This window comes from Vidua chalybeata, chromosome 6 (assembly GCF_026979565.1).
Source record: "Vidua chalybeata isolate OUT-0048 chromosome 6, bVidCha1 merged haplotype, whole genome shotgun sequence".
NCBI lineage: Eukaryota > Metazoa > Chordata > Aves > Passeriformes > Viduidae > Vidua > Vidua chalybeata.
In genome coordinates, this window is record NC_071535.1 from 48,886,550 (window position 1) to 48,902,754 (window position 16,205).

Genomic DNA, 16,205 nt, shown 5'->3' on the forward strand with positions numbered 1-16,205 from the left:
GGTGCGCGCCGCCATGGCGCTGGCGGAGGAGGCGCTGCGCAGGCAGCTGGGCAAGGTGCGCGCGCTCGCGGGGAGGGGAGGAGGCGCGCGGCGGCGCTGAGGGAGGGGAAGGGCGAAGGGACCCGGCGGGAGAGGGAGTGCGGGGCCGGGATGGCGGTGGTGTCCCGGGGGTGGCTGCCGAGGGACTCCCGTCCCGTTCCGTCCCTTCGCATTCCGGTGTCTGCGCTGTCCTAATACAGCCGAGCTTTAAGTTGCGCCACGCGTCAGTTTACCCCCGTGGTTCACGCCGTTCACACGTGACTGAAACCTTACTCTTCACTCATGGGAATTTTTTTTTTTTTTTTTCCTGGTAGTATTCCCCGCGTTAGCGCCTCCACGCCTTCGGGAGCACAGACGCGGTGTTGTAGCATCGCTCTGAGCTTTTCAATTTGCATGTGAGAAACTGAGGGGGGCGTATTTAAGCTTTGGGCATGCCAAATAATTATGGGTGCGAAATGAGGAAGGTCTGTATGTGAGTCCCCCGTAAATCCTGTGATCTTTAGAAGAGGATAAACTACTTGATAGGAATGCCTCGTTTTGTATTACGAATAGAAGGAGGCCAGCTGGGGGAAGATGACTTTGGTTTCACAACCAGATATATCAACGCCTCCAAGAAATGTCTTAAGTGTAAGTTGTGTAGACATTCATAATTAGGGAGCGTTGGATTATTTTTATTCTTTTTTTTCTGCATGACTTTGCAGAATCCAGTGATGGAGAGAAGCTGACTGAATGTTTCTTGTCAGCAGCTGTTTTCCTGTAGACAGTAGAAAATAACTGTGCCATGGCTGTCACATTGCTGCTGGAGCAGCAGACTGAAGAGAAATTCGATTTTAGCTACTGCTTTGTGACAATTATTCCAGGACAGTGAGCAGCTCTTTAAGCCACTGTCAGGCAGCAGTTTTGTTTGCTTAGGCAAGTGTTCCAGAAAAAACAGCACCAGGTTTCCTAAAGGAGAAGCAGAGTCTCTAATCTAGGAAATGGAAAATATTCTTTGTAACTTTGGGATGTGGGAGGATGCAAATCTCTTGGAAGTTGAGGGACTGGACTGGTTCAAGCAGCAGTAATTAATTTTCTCAGCTGTCAAGGACAGCTTAAAAATTAAAAAAATCCTAGAGGCTAATTACTTACACATTTGTGGAAAGTGACGTGTTAGTAAGCTCTTCTAAAATGTGTGCGGGTAGACCCGAGTTTAACTGTGTTAGTAAGAAAATAACCTCCTTTTCCTAAGAGGTTCATATTTTTATATTCTTTTTAATGTGTGCAGAGGAGACTAAATTTTACTAAACTTTTGCTCACACAGCTGTAAAGGGGAAGTAATGGTATGTAAGGATTGATGTTCAGAATTTCAACAGCAGACCTGCAATAGCTTCAAAGCTTTTGTAATCAATTCTTTTTGATAATATATTTCACATCAAAACTATTTATAATACTGATAGTAATTATTACCTCCCCCTTCTTGTGTTTCTGCCTTCTATAGTGTCCTTTTCCCTGACTCTCATACAGAAGCCCTTGAAGTGAAACTTTTTTCCTTATTTTCTTCTTCCTCTTCCCAGTATAAGTTCAGAGACCTGACCATAGAAGAGCTGAAGGATGTTAGCAAGACCTACCCCAACTTCACGTTCTCCATGAACACATACAGTAAGAAGTGATGCACTTGCTCTGAACTATTTGTGGGGAATCTTACTTGTCATAAATGCAGACCGTGTATAATAGAATGTGAACACATTTCTATTGTGCTCCTTTCTTTATGTTGACTTGCTGTACAATTTCTCATGCCATGTGACTGTTCCTGAATGCTCTTCCAAGGATGCATATGTATAAAAACCTTAGCAACTCATTTACTTCATCTTAGTTTAACTTGTCAGTAATTGTAGGAGACTGATACTTTAAATTCTTTATGTGTAACACCATTTCCCCCATATTTCATTATTGTATTGAAAGTATTTTGATGGCTTCAGCTTATAGAGTGTGACTTCCAGAATCCATCAGCCTGACTGGAAATTCCCACATCAGAATTACCTAGGACAAAGAGTTTTCAGACTAATGATGTGCTTAGTTGTACCAATGCAATTTCTATTAAAGTTTCATTAAGAAAATATTTTAAAAGGTAGGGGGGACCTTAGTAATATTCTAGTCTTAGTTCTTTCAGGAGCAGTGTATTTGATTTCTAAAGAAAAATTACTGTTGGATATTTGTAGTTGTGGGCAGGATTGCTATGCCAGGTTTGAAAGGAGTTTTTTGGGGGGTTTTGTTTGTTTTTTTTTTTTTTTTAATTGCATTTTTAATTTCAGCCTTCAAGGATGGATCCCAGAAGGACCTCCTGAATTTTAGTGGCACTGTTCCAGTGAAATATGGTAAGATAAATCAAACATAATTTTCTTGGCAGTTACGAATCTAAATGTAGAATGTGTTGGGTGCTGCCTCTTAAGAGTTCACTGTGCAGTGTCTTCAAAGGGGACTAGAAAATATTTTGTTTGAATTGGCAGAAGTCACTTCTACTGCACAAACAAGTGCACAGATGCTGAAGTAAGGTGCTATTAATTAAATAAGTAAATTAACTATTTAAAAAATAGTGTTGTTTGAGACCGTGCTGGCAAGCTCTTTGATGCTAATGGAGCTTGTATGAACTCTCTGTATACACTTGTATAGTCAGTGTCCAAAAATAACTTGTAGGCAATTTTTTATTTTCAACTTAAAGCCTTTGAAGTCTAATGCAAGGCTCTTTACAGATGTTTTTTTGCACTAGGTGTTAAGTCAAAAAATAACTATGAAATGTATATATGAAACTTTGCTGGGAAAAGGGGACATGTTGGCTGAGAGAGGATCCTGGGAAGCAAAACAGCAACAGAGCTTTATATTAAGAAAGGCACAATCAAGTTGATCATGTTTTATTAATTAGCCTAAGTAATATAAATATTTTTCAGGGTGAATCTCGAAGTGCTCTGTCAGCCTTTTTTCCTTTGTTATTATGATGTCTGAATCACATCACCCACAGCTGGTCTTTAGTGCCTCTTCTCAGTGCAGAAGTTACTAGTGGCTTTTATTTTAACAGGTAATTCCTATAACATACCTATTCATCTCTGGATCCTGGATTCTCATCCCTTTGCTCCCCCCATTTGCTTCCTGAAGCCGACTGCAAACATGGGCATTGCAGTGGGGAAACACGTCGATGCACGGGGCAGGATTTATTTGCCCTACCTGCAGAACTGGAGCCATGTAAGAGGTGGGGTGGCTGACGGGGGAGGGAAGCATTTGGGAATCCTGCAGGGTATCATGTGGAGCTTTCAGGCAGTCTGAGGCTTGTAAAGGCACTTGGAAGTAATTCTAATGAAAAAAAGGGACTGATTCTTTACAAAGCAATGTAAGCCTCATGAAACTTTGTTGCTATCCCAGTTGAGTACACCTCAGGAAAGTTCAGTGGACGTTTCTGCCTTTTGGGTATGTCTCTTTTGGCAGAACTCTGAAACAGCACAGAGATTCAGAAGTCATTGCTGTTGATAAATTATTTTATGCAATGTATTAAATACTCACTTAAGTATGACTGCCAGGCCAGTAAAAATTATTTAATGAATGCCAGCCTTTTGAAATTAATGAGCTGTATTTGACATTATTGATACAGAGATTCCTAAGGGAACTTCTGCTGACTTCATAGTGTGTTTTGCCTGGAGGAGGACTGAAATGCCAGAGCTCAGGACAGCTGAGCTCATTTAAGAAGAATGAACTGCTCTTTAGCTAGGATTTGTCCCTTTTATAATACTGGATGTGGCTATATCAAAGGCTTCCATATATTTATATCCACGAAAAATCCATCCTTCAAAAACTGCTAGCACTGGTAATTTCAATTTTAGAACTGCTTTTGTTAAATTCCTTTTAATTCACACTCCTGTTTGTAAAGTATCTTCTCGAAGTGATGCTTTTCTCTCCCTTAGGTGTTTGTGTAAATGTTAAGAGTGTCAGTATTTATAATTTGATTAAATTCTGTTTGGCTCTGGCAGTTCACAGCTGATACCACTATATGAAATAGCGGTTCAGGTGTTTTGTCTTCTGTTTGTCTGCTGTATTTCAGCCTAAATCAAGTCTCATTGGATTAATCAAGGAAATGATTGCAAAGTTTGAAGAAGAGCTCCCTTTATACTCACTGTCATCTTCTGATGCAGCCAGGCAATCAGAACTTCTCTCCTATATTGCAAAGATTACTGAAGGTAGGGATGTTTTCATGGACTCATTTCTAATGTTCTTCTAAAATATATTCAATTATTGTCATTACTTGATGTCACAAAGAAATGTACATGGTTTATATTTTACAAATTTTATGGTCATGGTCTGTATGCACACCTGTAACAGCAGCAAAGGGAGTGCTGTTTTCGTTGTATTAGTGTTTAGCTTCTTGCTATTGTCATGTTTATGTATTTCTAATTAGTGAAAAAAATATTCCTGTCTAGAGAGGAATATTTGTTTTACACCTTGCAAGTTGTGATGGATTTTCTGTGGTCATTCTTGACTACTGTTTTGAAAAAGTCCATGTAACTTGATTTAACTCTGGCACAAGCATGATCCTTTATGAAGCAGCAATACTTGTATTGATACAGTGTGGAGCAGCACCCAAGTTTATGGTTTTCTTTTGATTGCAGGAGAGACTGACATGAAATCAAGGAGTAAAACTCGAGACAGAAATGAAGAATGTTTTAACAAAATTACTGTTGTTGGAGCTGGAGATCTTGGCATTGCATGTGTACTAGCAGTTGCAGCAAAGGTACGTAATTATTAAAAGTAGCAAGAGACCTGATTAAGAGAGGGGATTCCATTCTAGTTCTTAATATCTGACACTAAGGAATACCTCATCAGTTTTAACAACTGTCACTGCATAGGTTATTTGTCTCTTCAGTTAACTTAGGGAGACACAGAAGTGTTAGTTTTCAGCCCTGGTTTCTCAGTCAGCTTTTTTAATTCAAAGGGTTGAGTATTGAATTCACTTACTTTGAAAATCCTTAAAGGATTCTTGTCTCAGCAGTAACCTCCTACAACTGGGATCTCCTATTTCCCTGGAAAACGATAGTCTGTAGGTGGGCTGTTCATCATAGTTGTATGTTAGATACAACAGTGCCAGGGCTCACCCCCAGATTGGGGTGACCCCAAAAGATGGAAAAGTCTCTCCTCCAACCCATGCCTTCAAAGAAAGACTCAGTAGTCTTCAGTCGTCCGGTCTCAAGGTAGTTTATTTGTATGTTATCTAAAAGATTTTCTTCCTGAACTGCTGTGGTCCATTCAGCAGGTCAGACAAAGGCACACACACACTCTCTGACTTCCAGGGGGCTGGTGCCATCTTTTATATCCTACATTACGTGTTAAATGTTTATGGTTTTTCCCAATGCCTATTACATATACTGAATGGTGACTTTAGACTCTAGACCAATCTATGAATGTCAACATCACCATGAACATGGAGGTTAGGAAGGAGAAAGAAGGAGGACAGGGCACGCCCAAATCCCTCCATCTTAGAACTTCTGACCGCCATGTACAAAACTTAGACCCCTCTGTACAAGGCCTAAAACCCCCCTGTACAGCACTCAAAGATTCTTCCTTTCACTTTGTGACTACTTCTACTATAATATCTAAACTTCTGTGATTTCTTGTTCTTCCTGCAAGGTTGGTAAATTGTTCCATGGATCAAATTCAAAGTCACAGGGGTTTCCGGCTGCATGCCAGGGTCTCAAATGCTTCTGACCTGGGCCTGGAACATCCAAGAATGTCCAAGGGGCATTCTGGGTTCCGACACAACAGTAGCAGTATTTTTTAGCAACAGTAATTTTTGACTTCCCAGGGATCATTTAGGAAGTCTAACTGGAAAAAACACATTACAAAACAAGAAAAAAACTCACAAAACTAAGTCCTTTTCCTTGTGATTTGGCAGTAATTTTGACCAGTAATTTTGTTGGATTTGTACACAGTACAGCAAACAATTAAATGGCAGGAATTTTGTGTTTTATTCCTCACTCCCACACAAACAAGTTTTGTTTTGGTTTATCTGTATTCTCATCTGTATTATTTTTTATTTTATACAGGATATTGCAGACAAGGTGGTTCTTTTGGATCTTTCTGAAGCTGCAGCAAAAGGAGGGACCATGGATTTGGAGATTTTTGCTGTGCCAAATGTGGAGATCAGCAAAGGTATGTAATGTTGTTTCTGGAGCAGGAGTGGGTGCTGTACTGTGTGTACTTGTGCTCATTTTAACAAGAGTAGGACACCTGGGGGAGATACAGTGGCACATAGGCTGTCCTTTTTTACAAATCTGTACTTGCAGGTAAGAGGCTAATGCTGAAATTGGACTCATGCAGAAATACAGAGAAGCCAAGCTAGAACTCTTGTGTCATGGGCAGAGAGAGAGAGGGAAGGGGAAAAAATATATGCATAGGAATTAGTGAAGGTTGTGAAAGCAGTGTTCAAAAGGCTGACAAATAAAGGTGCATTTCAAAGTGCTGCTTTTCTAGCTTGATGTTCATTAAACATGCACATGGCCAATAGTGAGTCCTTGATCTCTATCACTGCATACTCAAACAATGAGTTCTTAATATCCTTATCCTCAGTCAGTTGTGAGCATACAAATAACAGAGTCAATGCCATGTCTCTGTAATTAGTGATTAGTTACAGCCTTTGATGATCTTTGGTGGTTGCAGAGATTGAGACCATGCAGCTCAGAAGTTTTTCCACAGAGAAAGCTGGACCTGAATTGAGTAGCATTCTTCCTTGCCTGTGTGTCATGTTTCCATGTTCCTTGCACCCTTTGCAAGGTGAAATGTGGGATTTTCTTGTGCTTCTCTTTTAATTTATCTTATTTTGGGGACAGGAACTTGTTCTGGTTCCACCAGGCATCTTTGTGGCTTATTCTGCACCTGGCATTGCCTGCTGTACATTCTTTGATCTTATCTTGCAGGTTTTACTGCTAGCACACCTTTTTTCCTGAACCCTGGTTATGCATCTGTACCACAAATCTGTTTGTGCCTCTGTGGTTGCCTGTTGTATGTTTGCATTTAGCTGTGGTATAAGAAGCTTGGTAGTGTTACAATGCCACAAAATGCTTGTATACTGTCACCTGCTATTTTAGTATGTTTATATCTAGGTTTGGGGCAAGCTGATATTATTATATCCTGCTTAGTATGCTTTTAATTTGTCAGTGCATTAGACCCCTGCTTTGGCTTCATCTGGTTCCAAAAGTGGTGCAACAGACAAATCACCTTATTTCTGTGTCCAGGCTGATCACCTGTGTGGCACTCAGATATGCAGAGATACCTGCTCAAGGCAGCTTTGATTATAAATTCCAGCAGCAAGCATGGCTTTGTATTTCTTTGGGGTTATAAATACAATTTGTCTATTATTTGAGTTAATAAATAGACTTTTGGAGTGCTTTTCATAGTTCTCTACATGCCCTTGATTAAGGTATAAGATCAAAAATTATAGAAGAAGCCTCAGATAAAGGAGTAAAAGTCTTTCCCCTTCTTTAACAGTTGGAATAAAAGTTAAGGAGCCTTTTCATGGATTTCTTTTTTCTTTCTTGCCAAAAAAACTTGGAAAAGTTTATCTGTCAAAGGTGTCCAGATGTTTTCTGGTCTCTGCTCTGTAACCTTGGACAAATTGTAGTCTACCTTTTGTGTTTGACACCTATAAAACAGGAAAGTAGTTCTGTGGGAGAGCTGTGTTTTATAGGTGCTGTGGAAGTGCCCTAAATTCCACACTGGGGGATATGAGGGGGACAGAAGGCAAAGAATCCCTAATTAAACTAGATGCTATAGTTCAGCCTTTAGAGCAGCTCTTGGTTTTGCATCCAAAACTCAGTGGAATGACATAAATTTCAAAATTTATTTTCTTTATATTTTCAGATTTTTCTGCTTCAGCTGATTCCAAAGTTGTGGTGCTTACAGTTAATTCTCTGGGTAATGCTCAGACTTACCTCGATGTCATACAAAGCAATGTGGATTTGTTCAGAGGAATTATTCCAGCAGTATCCCACTACAGTCAGAATGCTGTTCTCCTTGTTGCCTCTCATCCAGGTATGCTGGTACTTTGCATAAGGTTCTGTCCCTCACCTGGCTTTTTCTCTGGCCTGTTCTAAAAACATTACTGCTGAATACACCTCGTTAGTCAAAAATTCTTGCTGCTCTGAAAAATGTTTTCCTTTTCAGCTTTGAGCAGGACACTGTCTTTGAGGGTTTTTTCTTTACTGTTACCAAGATAAAAGAAAATAGTGTACTTTGTTTTGTGTAACAGGTATGTATTTCTGTATGTTTCTGTGCATAGTTTCAACCTGACTCTGTCTACATCATTAGCATCCATTGGCTGTTGTCTTGTCAGTTGTGAGTTTTATGTGCACATTTCTCCTTGGAGGAAGGATAGATCCGTGTGGGTAATGTGCCATATCATCATACTTACAGGCTACTCAGATACCAAGTATAGCATTAATAGTAAATATTGTAGCTAGATTTTGGTGGAAGGTTTAAATTTCCAGGCCAGTGGTACTGTGAACTAAGACAAAGCAAAATCACTACTTAGGAAAGGGAAAGAAGTGTGAGCCTCTACACTGTAATGCATCAAAGACAGCTCTTCCTACTCTCTTACCATTATTGTTCTTATTTTTTCACTTCTTCCCCACCCGACATTGTGTTTTAGGTTGCAATGTTCTTTCAGGCTTATGCCTTTTCTAAAGTAAAGAAGTCCAGAGTTTTTTGTAATGATGATTCAGAAGTTGCAGTTGAATTGAATTTTGAGTGGTCCTTCATTGGCAACATATTTTTTCTTTGACATTTAGTTGAAGTAATGACATTTGTGTCGTGGAAGATGAGCTCATTTCCCAAAAGCAGAGTAATTGGAGTTGGTGCCAACCTCGATTCAGAGAGATTTCGGTACATTCTGACCAACCTTTTGAAAGCAGAGGTGCTGGCAAAAGATGCTTGGGTTATTGGTGAACAAGGGGAAGACAAAGGTAAAAGTGCTTTTTTATGACCATGAGCATGTAATGAATGTCTTGGCAGTGCCTAAGTAACTGAATAATGAAAGAATAATTGAGAAAAGTAATGAAGATAATAAAAGTAATAAGAAGAGTGGTAAATTCTCATAATTTATAATAATAATAATGGCTTTAAGTAATGCAGTTGTGGGGTACTAAATCTGTAGACCTGGAGTAGTAGCAAAAGTATTTGCCATTTGTCACAGGAAGAAAAAAAAAAACAAACAAACTACAACCTCAGATGCTCTTAGTTTTTTTTGTTTTGTTTTGTTTTGTTTGTTTTTTGTGTGGTTTTTTCTTCTTTTTTTTTTTTTTTTTTTTTTTTTTTTTTTTTTTTTTTGTTGTTGTTGTTGTTGTTGTTGTTGTTGTTTCTATTTAGTACCATCATGGACCAGCTGTAATGTAGCTGCAAATCAAACAGAAGCAATGGCTGCTCGTAACTCAAGGGAAAAGGTGGCTAACAGGTAGCACCATTATAACCTTTCTTTTTTTCCTTCATGTTCAGGCACTTGGTGTCTACGTGTTCTTCAGCTGTTTATGAAGTGGGGGAAGCTTGCTCCAAAATGTTCATGCATTGAGTTTATAGGAAATTGTAGGTCAAGCTGTCATTCACTTTTGTAGATGTGTATATGGCCACTGTTTTTCTGAAATTCTTACTACCATTGTGCCTGTGGCAATGTAAGGAGACACCACAATATACAGCAGAATATCAGAGCTGTTTGATTGTGCATTGAAAACAAATACTAGACAAGCCTTCTGGCCCACTTTCCTCAGAGCTTGTGTTGGAAGCATTTGCTTCAAAGTCAAGCACCAGTTTGGATGAATTTAACTGATTTAATTATCAGTTACACCTCTTGACAGAAAAGAGAATTGTTAAAAGTGTAGAGAAAAAATATTGTAAAGAAATTCTTTTCAGCAATTCTATATTCCGTTGTGTTGTTTTGCAAAACAGAGAATCATGTTTTTATAGTACACTTTACCTGGTACACTTAAACCTGTATTTTGGGTTTTACATAAAAACAAAAAACAAAACAAACAAACAAAAAACAACAACAAAAAAAACCCCAACCAAACAACAAAAAAAATTACAATCTCAACATCACATTTTTCTCCTTTTCCTGGTTTATGTGCAGAGCTATGGAAGTCCTAAAGGGAAAAGGTCAGAGATCTTGGTCTGTTGGGCTCTCAGTTGCTGATTTGGCCGACAGCATTCTGAAAGATAAAAGAAAGGTTCATTCTGTATCCACTCTGGCAAAGGTAAATGTATTATTAATACCTTTTGGTTGGCACTTTAATTATATTATTTATACCAGACATGACCATTAATTTTAGCAGCACAGACATCTCAGTGTTCTGAGATTACTACTTTCTACTGCCATTACTTTCTTCCAACAACAGCTCCCAATTCTAGTCCAAAAATGAGCAAAAAACCACTTACTGTTTTAACCTGAAACCATTATTAAAAGTGGACTATTCTCCGAAAAATACAATTCCAGAGAAAAAGTACATTTAAGGTTGCTGCCCAGCACCCCTGGAATAACTGGACATGGCAAATGAAATGTGAGTTATAGTTCCAGAGTGCTCAGTATTAAGTGTAGATTTTTTTTTTTTATGGGCCAAAAGAATTTTGTATCTTTGAATGTATTAAATGCGTTTTCTGCCAGTATTTTATTTGATGAAGTTTGAAACAGCTGGTTTTTTACTCCTCTTAGTACTTCCCTTAAAAGGAGAAGATTATGAAGCAATACTTAACTTGAAATTGTAGATTGAATTTTGTTTGAAGTTTCTCCTAAGAGGCTTCACTAAAGCATTAGGTGATGAAAAAAACCATGGAGTAACATTTAATTGTCACTTCAGTTCAGAGCCTTCAGAAGGACAATTTGCATGTTCCTGCACAGGGAAGTTGAGCTGGCTGCTTATTTTGAGTACAAGCACATACCTAATTAAAGCATTATGTTTCAAGTGAAGTTTTTAATCATTCCTGAACTAAATATAGATACAGAGGAGTCACAAGTCTCTTAAAGTATCTACAGAATGTAAAATTTCCCAGATTACAAAAATAAACACAGTCTACAGTGTAAACTTGAATTATAGGGATATAAGTTTGATAAATTCTTTTGCAGAATCTGTATGGGATCAATATTTGAGAAATTTTCCACAGTTTTTAGGTTGCATTATTTAATTTATTTTGTTGAGTCCTAAAAGAACTAATGATACTGTACAATGAAGTGTCCCTGCTTGTTCTACCCATGAAATGGTGTTTAGTGGTATAAACTTTGTCTGCATTATAGAGATCTGTCTGTCTTGGAAAAATTCCCCAATTGTGGCATGGTTCACAAATTTTTATCTGCACAGTAATATTTTACAGTTTCTATACAGTAACCCACTGCACAGTACCTAAAATAAATGGAAGTCAACCTATCCAAACATGCCGTATGTTGGAATATCCTTGCTTAATTAAAATAATCAAGTCATTTTGTGTAGTTGTATGCTTTTGTGTAGTTGCAACAGAAATAAGTAACTGTGTGTGTGACAGTGTTCTTTGTGTGTTGTTTCAGGGGTGTTGCAATATAAACAGTGAAGTATTCTTAAGTCTCCCATGTATTCTTGGAACCAGTGGAATGATTGAAATGGTCAGACTGGAGGAAGACCCACTGGTGCAAGAGAAACTGCAAAGCAGTGCAGGTTCAATTCATGACCTTCAGCAGCAGCTGAAACTGTAAGGAAGCACAAGGGAAACCTCTGTGTCTGCTCAGTGAAGTTGGAGATCTGCAAGGCAGAAGAGGTTGCTTCATATATATGGATTTCTATAGAAAACAGGAAGCTTTGTTACTTTACTTTCCAAAAGTGCTTTCTCAGTTTAGGTTTAAATAGTTTAATGCCACACTGTACAGCGATTTTTTTCCTTTGTAAAGTGCACTTTTGGTAGCCAAAATGAGGCAGGTAACACACAAGAATATTTTCAAGAATAAATTCAGATGGCACTTGCCTGTGGGTTTTGGCTGCCACTTATAGCCTGACTCTTAGGTAACTCTTAGCTCTTTGCACATCTTTAGGACGCAGTCCTAGAGAGGGGCTTACCCAGCTCTGCAGAAACTCTAGCATGCAGAGCCCACTTGAACCCGTCCTCATGGCTTTTAAATGCTGTATCTGAGGCTTTTTTAGGGTACAGTCACAATCCAGCTCCATGGGCACTGGGGATGCAATTCCATAGCTCCATCTTCCATGGCTGTCAATGCTCTTATGTCAATGGACTGCTGGTATTTTGCTATTTACTAAGGAGAACATGGTGTTCACAGTATCCTTCAAACCTGAACTATTGGCTATGGATTTCTGCTCACACTTTATGATGTCAGAAATACTCCAGTCATGACTTGCTTGCTTTTATTTTGTGAGGATATTCAGAACACTAAGGCACCTGCAGTTCTCACTACACACATACAGCACTGGAACAGGGGCTCTTCCTGAATGGGAGGAACAGGAGCTGGGCTTCAAATAAAAATAAAATATAAAATCCAGCAGTTAAACAGCACAGGAGTATCTGCACATTCAGGCCTTGATCCAAAGCTGGCTGGGAGCTTTACATCAGCCTCAGGAGAAGGCAACAGAACCTGTAACCCTCTTCCCTGGAGGCCAAGGATGTGATGAAAAACCAGGATGTGGATTTGTAGGTAAAAACCAGATGGTTTTGAGATCAAAAGGTTTTTTGGATTCTAAGCTCTTGATTTACTACTGGTAAAAGACTGTATTAGTCCTGATTATATCTCAGCATCACATGGCAGACACAGGGGACTTGGGCTCTACTCCTGCTGTGTGTGGCTTAGGAATGTCATTCCATGTTTACACTTTGAGAGGTGGCTGGTTGGAAACTTTCCAAATGTTTTTGGAAATTTTCCAAATATTGTTGGTAATTTGTTCTGAGCAAAAGTAGGCTCTGTGACAGAGCAAAAGATCTGATCCTTTGTGCCTTCCAGTTCCATCTCGCAAAGAGCCAGACATGCAGGGAGTTCTGAGTGTATGCTGATCTCTGAACTAGATTAAACGTAGAAAGAAAAAACCTTCAGTAATTCAGACCTCTTTTTTTTTTTTTTTTTAATACCTAAATGTATTTTACTGTAGTGGTAAATGATGGGATGGCTTTAGGTAACCAACTTTGCTGCTGTATTTTTAAGAAGCTGCACTTTGAGGTCTGGTTTTTTTTTTTTTTTTCACTTACTTTGGGAAAAAAAATACGAATTTAAGGTTTTACATTATTTTTCACGGTGGCGTTTCTCATGTGTTGAGCATTTCTTTTCATGCAAATATTCAAGCTGTTGTTTATTTAGTTTGGCGTTTGTGTAATCATTTTAATCTTAAAATGCTGCCAGCTCTTACAGGCGTGTTTTGTACATCAATCTGACGTTGCGTTTGTGTCGTATTCCTTGATAATAACAAAAGCCATGTTCGGCGGCGCTTCGGTACCGCCGTCCTGCTCGGTGCCCGCCCCGTGACGCGCGGCAGCGGCGCCGCCGCCGGAAGCGGGCGCGCGGCCGTTTCCTGTGTTTATGTAGGGCCGGGCCGGCGGCACCGGGACCAGCGGGGCACCGATACCGGCAGCGAGGGGCGGCCGCCATGGCGGTGTCCGAGAGCCAGCTCAAGAAGATGCTCACCAAGGTTCGGGCGCGGCGCGGCCCGGCCGGGCTGGGCCAGCGGGCGGGCGGCAGCGGGGCCCAGCGCCGGAAGGCTCCGGGGAGTTGGGTCGGGAAGGGAGGAACGGCGCAGCGAGCCTAAAATGGTCGTGCCCAGCTGCGGGGCTGGACTGGGACAGTGCCAGGCATCGGTGGGGGCACGCTGCACTTGAGCTCCCCGGCTACAGGATAGGGAAGGCGAGCTCAGCATCACTGATCGGGGTGGATTTGGTTACCGCCCCTGGGTAAGGAAACGGGAAAATCTCATGGCAAATCATTAACCACTGAATCATGCAGTGCCACTCCTCACTGAAAACTGGGCTTTGTCCAGCAGCTTAGAATGAAAACCCCTAATGCTGGCACTTAGGGGGAGTTACGGGTTTGTTGGGGGGTTTTTGGAATTTTTTTGGCAGCATTTAATCATACGTGTAGCATTTTGAAATGAAGTGTAATACTTGAGAATCCGATCAAAACCAAAGGCACGTTCACCTGCATGGAGTCATAAGCAGAATTTTTTATCAGCCTGAAAATGAGTGTTGAATACCTGGTCACTGTCAGCAAGTGAGATCATGTATGTATTTGTATACACCTGTCTTTGCTAAATTAATGACTGCAATGCCATAGAAGAAATTTAAGATAGTTCAATGTTCTTGTTCCCCCGCACGTGTTTATTTTATACTCCCATCTGACTTTCTGTAGGTGATGAAAACTGAAGATGCTATTTCATTATATTTATTTTTCAAAAATAGTTACACTTTCTGTTCTAGAGAGGGAAGTTTAGTGATATTTCACATATTGAATAGTTCAGTGTATGAGATAACAAAAGCTTGATCCTCGTTTGGGGAACCTAAGTACTTAATTTGACTTCAGGTATTTACATGCTGTCAGATCTTGAAAAGCTTCATCTTTTTGTGATCTGTTTCCTGGTATGTAAAATTAGGGGAATGCATTTGCAATCTGACAATGGAGGAGAAAAAAGGAGTCTAGAAGTTAAGAATTCAAATTAATCAGTTTTAGTTACCTTTGTAGAAATCACTAGGACCCTATATTTTCCAAAGATATTTTGACATTTATTGGAAATCAATCTAAGTGCTGAAATTAACATTTAATTTTGCTTGTGGCAGTAGCTGGAATCACACAGCTGTCTCTCTACTAAGTAATCATCACTCAGTGTAAAAACAGTTTGTAAGAATATTATCTTTCTTTGTTTTAATAGGGATATGAAGATGCTTGCTTGATGTTCAGGTGTTGTGCCTAATTTTTGAAAGCGCCCCCAATAACCAAATTAGTGGTTTATCAGTCCCATTATATACCAGATTCACAGAGTGCCTGCTGAGCAGGCAAGCATTGTTTTATCAGTTCTTGACTCAACTGACTTGAGAGTCTTGTGCCAAAAGTGGAAGTAAAGCCTGACTCGCTTGCCTCTTTACTGTAGGGATGGTGAGGCATTGGCACAGGTTGCCCAGAGAAACTGTGGATGCCCCATCCCTGGCAGTGTTCAAGGCTAGGCTGGATGGGGATCTGAGCTACCTGGGATGGTGGAAGGTGTCCCTGCCTTGGGCTTGGAACAAGATGATCTTTGAGGTCACTTCCAACCCAAACCATTCTGTGGTCCTTGTGCCTTTTTGGAGCTTCTGTTAGCAGAATCCTACTCTCTTTTTAATAGTGATTATGCCAATCTTGTTGAGGCTCTATCCTGGACCATAAGGTTTGTTCCTATAAGAAGGCCCTGCCTTTTAAAAGTAGCTGGTGATCAGCTGTCATTTGTCCTGTAGAGCCACATGCAGTGGTGTGGGTATGTGCTGCCAGTCTGGCTGGTGTGCATGAAAATTCCTCCATGTCCCCTCAATGGCTGTTCCTGCTTCTGCCGGGTGTTGGGGAGGTGGGAGGAATATATTCAAATGTTAACAAAGTTGTCTCTCTGTCAAGCCCTGCTGCACACTCCCAATCCTACACCAATTTTACAAAGGAGGTTGAGATACTTTGCTGCAGCCCTCCCACCAAAACAGCATCCAGGGGCTGATTGACCTCTCTGCTGGTGCTTCCCTGTGCACACAGGAATCCCTGCTGGAGAGGTTGCTTTCTGTCCCACAGACCATCATTTTGCAGACAGACCATGTGACTGTTTTGGCCTTGGTCATTTGAGGAAGAACAGTCACAGCATCAGCTGATGCTGCAGTGTCCACCAAAAGTCTTCTTGGTGCTTCCCTGCTAGCTCCAACACAGCAGCTGCAGGGGACACCCATGCTCAGGAGTATGGAAGAGCGGCTAAGGGTTGTGAGCCCTTTCCTCAGAAGGCACTGTTGGCAATGGTGAGGGAACCAGGAGGAGACAATCCAGGTTGTATAAATCCAAGGTTTATTGGTAGCTCCAGGGAGCTCCTGGCCTCAGGGGATACAATGCTGAAAAGGCCCCGAGGAGACTGGAGCAACCCCTTTTCTTAGGGGTTGGAAACAAGGGAGGGGTTTGGCTGTCCACCAACGGCAGATAGAGGGGAGTG

The 16,205-nt window shown here is 40.5% G+C and overlaps 2 protein-coding genes across 7 annotated transcripts in view; both read left to right on the top strand.

The window, feature by feature from the left end:
• UEVLD (UEV and lactate/malate dehyrogenase domains) overlaps positions 1-16,205 on the top strand; it is a 17,106-nt gene continuing 901 nt past the window's right edge. Inside the window, exons 1-12 of one of the 6 annotated variants that reach the window (XM_053944961.1) lie at positions 1-55; positions 1,593-1,677; positions 2,331-2,393; positions 3,092-3,255; positions 4,106-4,241; positions 4,671-4,792; positions 6,102-6,207; positions 7,915-8,085; positions 8,841-9,014; positions 9,418-9,502; positions 10,172-10,295; positions 11,597-11,757. In XM_053944961.1, coding sequence (XP_053800936.1) covers positions 14-55; positions 1,593-1,677; positions 2,331-2,393; positions 3,092-3,255; positions 4,106-4,241; positions 4,671-4,792; positions 6,102-6,207; positions 7,915-8,085; positions 8,841-9,014; positions 9,418-9,502; positions 10,172-10,295; positions 11,597-11,757 — 1,433 coding nt within the window. In that variant the 5' untranslated portion in view covers positions 1-13. The other 5 variants (XM_053944962.1, XM_053944960.1, XM_053944963.1 and 2 more) reach the window with 5 other exon arrangements.
• Positions 13,495-16,205, top strand: part of TSG101 (tumor susceptibility 101) — a 19,164-nt gene continuing 16,453 nt past the window's right edge. The window contains exon 1 of the mRNA XM_053944966.1: positions 13,495-13,691. Within this exon, the coding sequence (XP_053800941.1) occupies positions 13,650-13,691 (42 nt within the window). The 5' untranslated portion in view covers positions 13,495-13,649. The remainder of the gene's footprint in view (positions 13,692-16,205) is intronic.